The sequence below is a fragment of the Vicia villosa genome, linkage group LG2 (assembly GCF_029867415.1).
Source record: "Vicia villosa cultivar HV-30 ecotype Madison, WI linkage group LG2, Vvil1.0, whole genome shotgun sequence".
In the NCBI taxonomy this organism is placed as follows: domain Eukaryota; kingdom Viridiplantae; phylum Streptophyta; class Magnoliopsida; order Fabales; family Fabaceae; genus Vicia; species Vicia villosa.
This window is the reverse complement of record NC_081181.1, coordinates 138,680,222-138,686,995: the sequence shown is the minus strand read 5'-3', so window position 1 is coordinate 138,686,995 and position 6,774 is coordinate 138,680,222. Positions and strand designations below refer to the sequence as shown.

Genomic DNA, 6,774 nt, shown 5'->3' with positions numbered 1-6,774 from the left:
TTTCGTTGCATATATTTCTCTGCAATTTCTTTTGTGCTTATTCTATAATTGTATTCATGTATTTTAACTATGCATGTTTACTTCTATTAATATATCTATGCACTTCATACTTGTAGTGCTTTGTAATTGTTACTGTGCAGCATATACATGAAACCACAATTACTTGAAACCACGATGGATACATATTATAAATATAAATGAACAAATACACACATCAATTATTTTAAAATACTTTCTTATCACTTAATCATCACCGAAAATTTGGAAAATCATAATAACGGTAATTTGTTCCGGTACCAATTCGACAAAAATATTTTTCAATTTTAATATTGGTAATATAATTTTCATAGTTTTATGAATTTTTATGAGAAATATAAAACGTACCCGGATTCATAATAGTGATTCTTCTCGTGTTCAAAATGTGTCCACGACATAGTAGTTCATTCTTTGATGCTTGAACCCGAATTTATGTTGTCGATTATTGTTCTTGAAACTTGTCCAATTTTTCGAAACTTTTAGTCATCTCCTTGACGGTGCTTCCTCCTCCAGCCATGATTATCAGAAAGAATACTTTGTTCGTTTGTTAGATATAGGTGTGATAATCCTGGATATCTTCAAGAATCGTGTTTGTTCACTTTCCGAACAAAGTATTTCGACCCTATTCTTGTCTGGGTTCACGAAATCTTTGCGGGGATAATTCTTGAAGAACAATCTGTTTCTGACAATAGAGAACAGATCAGAATGTAGAGAGGAAGTATGTAATTTCGTGTTTCAAATCGAGACCAAAAGAATCCTTATATAGGAGACCAATGATAGAAACGAACAGACACACCTTTTCGGAAAACAGTTATGTCTGTTGGAACGGGTGCAACTATTCAAACGAATTGTTATGTCCGTTGGGAAAGGGTGCAACTATTTAAACGAATTGTTACGCCCCTTGGAACCCGGTTTCTATTATTCATATTCAATTACACGTTTGGCTCGACGAGCGTGCACTCCGCACTACCCTAACTCGTTTCAAACTTAACGTATAATTGCTTTGGCCTAAAGTAAATCACATTACTACCAAAATACATTGATGATACTAAAATCACCAACAACCCAAACTCCAACATGCTTCCGATTTGCCTTCTACACGTAATTACAAGATACTCTTCTTCTTCTTCCAAATTTGTAACTACGTCTTCACTTCACAATTTATATTTATTTTAGGATTGGAGAAATGTTGACAGTGAAAGAACTCAATGCCACTTTGAACCATTCGGTAATTCAAATTCGATAATTCAAACAAATTTAACAATATCTCTCATCTAATTAATTGTTTGCTTTATTTCTCTGTTACTAAGTCCTTGTATAGATTAATATTTAAGCTAAACTTAGTGCTTATAATATAAGCACTAGCCTATCTTTATATATATATATATATATATATATATATATATATATATATATATATATATATATATATATATATATATATATATATAGAAGTGTCAATTTAACCCTAGCCCCTATAATAAGAGGGCCTAAAATAATTTTAAAATAGTAAGCTCTTAAATACATAAGGCCCAATGTTAGAAGGCCCCAAAATTTAAAAGAGGACTATAAGGCCCCAAATAAAATAAAAAACGTAATTTAAAAAAAAAGAATAAAATCAAATAAATAAATAACTTTCAAATAATTTTTTTTACAAATATATTTAAAATTTTCAAAAAACAAACAACTTGTTAAATTAGTTTTTTAAAAAAATTTTAACAAAAAATAAATTAAAAATTCTGTTAAAAAATTCCAAAAAAAAAAAAAAGTTTTTCCAACAAAAAACTTCAAAATAAAAAAATATATTTGAGTATATAAAAACCAATATATATATATATATATATATATATATATATATATATATATTGAGTAGGACTTTATATTTTCTCTTTAAATATAAGCAACCATATTATGTATCTCAATTCATAAATAATTTATCATTATAAACCAAAAAGAGAAAACCATACATACAATTCATACCTTCACATTTTCTAGGCATCAAACCATACACAATAAGGTTAATAACAACAAATCTATACACACATTCCAAAACAGAACCATAGAGAATATCATACTTTACCTACAAAACAGCCCCATCTATTTTCTTGGAGTGCCACCATTTTATTGGTAACTTCATTATCAACTTTTTCGGTTGATAAAAATGAGATTCTTTTTCTATTACTAAAATCAGTGGATATAGAAAACAAAGAAGATTCTGAAGACCCTTGTTCTGTTTTCTCATTGTGAGAATTATCATTATCAAGGTTAATATCATCATATCCATCATCATCATCAAGGTTAATATCATCATATCCATCATCATCATCATCGTAACAATCTCGAAGCATTTTGTTCTTTTCCACGGTTTCCCACACAGCAGAAAGAAGATAACTTATGAAAGAATTATATCCTAACATTTCAAAAAATTACCAAGACAACAAAACAAACAGAAGTTACATGTGTCACAAAATAAAATTCAACCTCTAATCAAAGCTATGCTAAACGGCAAAAAGATGGAGTCTTGTGCTATAATGCTACAGGAAATGAAGTTTCTATGAGTTTTTGGAATAAAATAAGACCCCTTAAATGAGGCCAAAAAAAAAATGTATTATGCAAAGGGTCTAAAATGTCAGGGCCCAAAATAAATCTCAATAATTAGGGGCTCAATATAATAGGGCTTTAATGGGGTCAAATAATTAGGGCTTTTAATTATAGGGCTTACTTGACAGCTATATATATATATATATATATATATATATATATATATATATATATATATATATATATATATATATATATATATATATATATATATATATATATATATATATATATATATATATATATATATATATATAAGTTTGTTTGAATAATCAACTTAATTTTTTATTTTAAAAATTTTTAAACAAAATTATTATTATGTTTTTACTTTTAATTGATTTTTTATTTTTAATGAGAAAAAATTATATAATTAAACCAGTTTATAAAAGAAAACAGGTTTTGAATCGGTTTTAAATTGAATTTAATTGTTTAAATTAAATGGTTCAGTTTGTTAACCATTTAAATGGTTCAATTTTATTATAGTGCAATTCAATTCAGTTTAAGTATACAATTCAGTTAACCATATTTTTGAACACCCTTAGTAGGAAGGGAAAGTGTCATATGTGTCATTAGTGTGGTAGGATATGGTGTCACCATATTGTTGCTAACGGTCAGGGTGTTGTTCTTGATTTTGTGTTTGTGACAAGAATTATTGGCGGATTTGGGTAAATGTGGTGCTGTAAAGTTGTTTGGTTTGGGTAGGTTGACAATGTTGTTGAATTTGATATTGTTGTTGGGTTGGTATTGTTGTTGAGCATATGATGAGGCGTGGATCGATCAAATATGTTGGGCATGGGTCGATCAAAGTCCGTAAAATTAATTCCAAAGTTAGTTGTTTTTTTAGTCTTGTTTTTGGATGGATGATTTGGTCTTCGGTGTTTTTTAAAGAGGGCATTTTTAGTAAGATGGATGTTTTGGAATTGGTTTAATACTTTCTTTAAAAAAAAAGAGTAATTTGTTGTGGTCCGATTAATGTATTAATCCGGAACGGCGTTGGCTTTGGTTGATCCATTGGTGGGTAGTTTCTTGTTTTTGTTGCTTCGGTGGACTTTGTTGGCCGTAAAAGAGTAAACATATGTGCTTCTTTTTAATATAAAAGAATCATTCTTTTTCAAAAATAATTTATTTTAATTATTCGTTCATCTTTAAAAAATACTAGTGTCATATCTCTCCAAAAAAGAAATCTCACCAATTCAACATTATTTATTACCTTATTCTAATTCCCAACACAACATTTTCTTCCAAATTTCAGTTCAAAGTTACCACCACAACTACATTCATAAGAACAACAAAAGATAGACAAAATTAAACCCCCCAAAAAGTGATTTTTAGTAGCAATTTCTCATACTAAACCCTAGCAAGTTTAATTTCCTTAAGCTCCTTAATCAATTCCACCATATTATTATAAGATGAACCACCAACTTGAATAGCTTTCTTTGCTTCCACACTCAACTCCTTAACTCTTTTCCTCATAGCAACTTCTTCTTCACCACCATCCATCATCAACCTAATAGCATTCCCAATCTCTTCCCTCTTCACAACCTCACTCCCAAACTCATTCCAATTCCTCCACTCTTTAGCCCCAACAGGAACACCAATCTTCAACACATCAACCACAAGCTTCTCATTAAAAAAATGTTCTGCAAACAATGGCCATGTCACTGTTGGTAACCCAACATTCACACTTTCAACAACAGTGTTCCAACCACAATGACTCACCAACCCTCCAATGGCAGGATTCTCAAGTATCAACAACTGTGGTGCCCAACCCCAAATCAAATACCCTTTACCACTTTCCTTAACCTTTTTCTCAAACTCTTCAAGAAAAACATCACCTTCTCCATTTTCTTCGTTTTTTCTAACAACCCAAATGAAATCATGACCTGAATCCTCAAGTGCATGTGCAATTTCAACTAGTTGTAAATAAGGAAACTTGTTCATACTCCCAAAACTCACATATAAAACAGAACCCTCTGTTTTTGAATTCAGCCATTTCAACCACCCTTCTTGCTCCTCTTTCTTCTCACCCTCTTCTTCTTTCGAATACCCTCTTGCAGCTTTATCAGAATCATCTTGATTAGCCCATAAAGAAACAGGTCCAAGTCCCCAACTCTTAGTTCCCATAACTTTCTTATAATGATCATAATAATCACTTTCGAGTTTATAGAAACTATTGAAAACAGAACCAAAGCTTTTCCTCTCTGATTCCTTGATAACTTTCATCAACTCAGTATATTGATTCGGAGTTCGAAGCCAATCCGGTATCTGCAAACGTGTCATCTCCAATTCATCAGGTAACTCCGGTAACACAAATTTCTCAGTATCAGACTCAGTTTTCAAATGGGGTGCAAACATTTCCACAGAATGCGCAGCAGAGCGAGCAAGATAACTCGCGCCATGAAACATAATCCTAGGAAACCCGAGTTTCTTAGCAACATCAGCTGTCCAAGGAAAGAACATGTCAGTGACAATGAAATCCGGTTTAAGAGTTTCGAAGAGGCTTTCGATTTCGGGCTGGAGAAGGAAAAGGCCCATGTAGACTTTTGGGGTCATTTCTTTTGGTGTGTTGACATTGAAAGATTCTATTCCTACTGGAAGACCAACTTTGGCAGCTGGGAATTCGAGGATATGGGTTCTAATGGATCGACCGCGAGATGAGTCGAGGTTGATGGAGTTTTGGAAAATGGTTGAGTTGTATTTTGTGGAGATTATGGTTACGTCTACACCATGAAGAGCAAAGAGTCTTGCCATGTCTACTAATGGGATTATGTGACTTGTTGAGAGAAATGGAAGGAAAATTGATTTCAGTTTTGGTTCATTTTGATTCCCCATGGTGATGGTGATTTTGAGATGCAAAGATTTTGTAATACACTTTGTAGTATTTTTGTTTGTTTATATATATAAGAGGTGAGTTGCGGTAATGAAATGCTTTGATAATATTTATAAAGTTTTGAGTTTTTTTTTTTAATTAAGCAAATTTGGTTTTCTGCATGCACCTCGTGGAGCAGTTCCTCTCTGTTGTAGAAGATTATTTAGCTGATATTTAATAGTTCAATCGTGGGACACGAGGGCTTATTTTTTAAGAGATTATTTTCCTTTTCTTCTTCGCGATTTAAAGTTTATTTTTTATTTTTTAATTATATCCACTAGTGACAACAGCCCGTGAGTTGCATGGGAGAGAAAAGCGTTTAAAAATTAGGAAACTAACATTTGAATAAATATTTTTATTTTGGTTGCCCATGGATCCCACAGAAGGCCAATAACGAAGGTTAAGGAAGAAAGTGCAAAGCAAATGTACGGCTCTTGCTGAGAACACACGATCACAATCTCTATCAGATATCTTATTGTTGAGTCTAATTGAACGGGAACCACACAAGACGTCCAATTACACGCGAATGTTTTAACTGCCCATATTGTATTAAGATAAATCCATGTCATATCGTGTATTCAATATATTTCAACTCTAAAATTACTTTTCATTCATTTAGTGACTAAAGCGTTGAAAGGTTAACTTTGTAGATTCACCCTCTCTCCATTGCATCGGAAATCTAATCCATCGTACTGGAATAATGATCCATCGATATCCCATCACTTTATCATCTATTTGTAGTTTTTGAACGAAACTATGGCGCCACTTATGAGAATCGACTATTGATTTATGCTATTTTTCCACGAAAAACCATTGTCTCTTCATCGAAGATTCATATCACCGATTTTTCTCACGAAGCACCAATCTCTTTCTCGAACAAGTCAAATATCGAACTCGCAAAGTCATGGTGACATCGAAGATTATTAGATTCTCCACTCAACGTCACACCACTATTGTGGTCGCTGAAGCTAACAAGACTTCACATTCTCCTCGATAGAAAATGATTTAGTTCCAGTGACCTTTCCTTATGTTAATGCGAAACAAGATTTTGTTCCTTTAAGAGTTGACCGGGGAACCTACAAAGCCCTTATGCCTTTCCAACCTCTGTCATAGCTTTGCAAAGGCTAACCTTCAAAGAAACCTTCAAAATAACCGTTAATATCTGGGCAAGAAATGCTCCCAAATTTCAGCAAATACAAGCTAACCTAAGAATACAATGAGCTCTCACTCTTATGAACAAACTTAGTACTACATCAAAACTTTCAAGC

The 6,774-nt window shown here is 32.2% G+C and overlaps 1 protein-coding gene across 1 annotated transcript; it reads right to left on the bottom strand.

Moving 5' to 3' along the window:
• Positions 1 to 3,798: 3,798 nt before the first annotated feature.
• LOC131652217 (soyasapogenol B glucuronide galactosyltransferase-like) lies at positions 3,799 to 5,525 on the bottom strand. The gene has a single exon (XM_058922021.1). The coding sequence runs from the start codon at positions 5,467 to 5,469 to the stop codon at positions 3,985 to 3,987; it is 1,485 nt and encodes a 494-aa protein (XP_058778004.1). The 5' UTR covers positions 5,470 to 5,525; the 3' UTR covers positions 3,799 to 3,984.
• Positions 5,526 to 6,774: the final 1,249 nt, after the last annotated feature.

What these genes read in the sequence shown, in the direction of transcription:
- LOC131652217 (XM_058922021.1), bottom strand. Translation starts at nt 5,469, where the DNA reads ATGGGGAATCAAAATGAACCAAAACTGAAATCAATTTTCCTTCCATTT.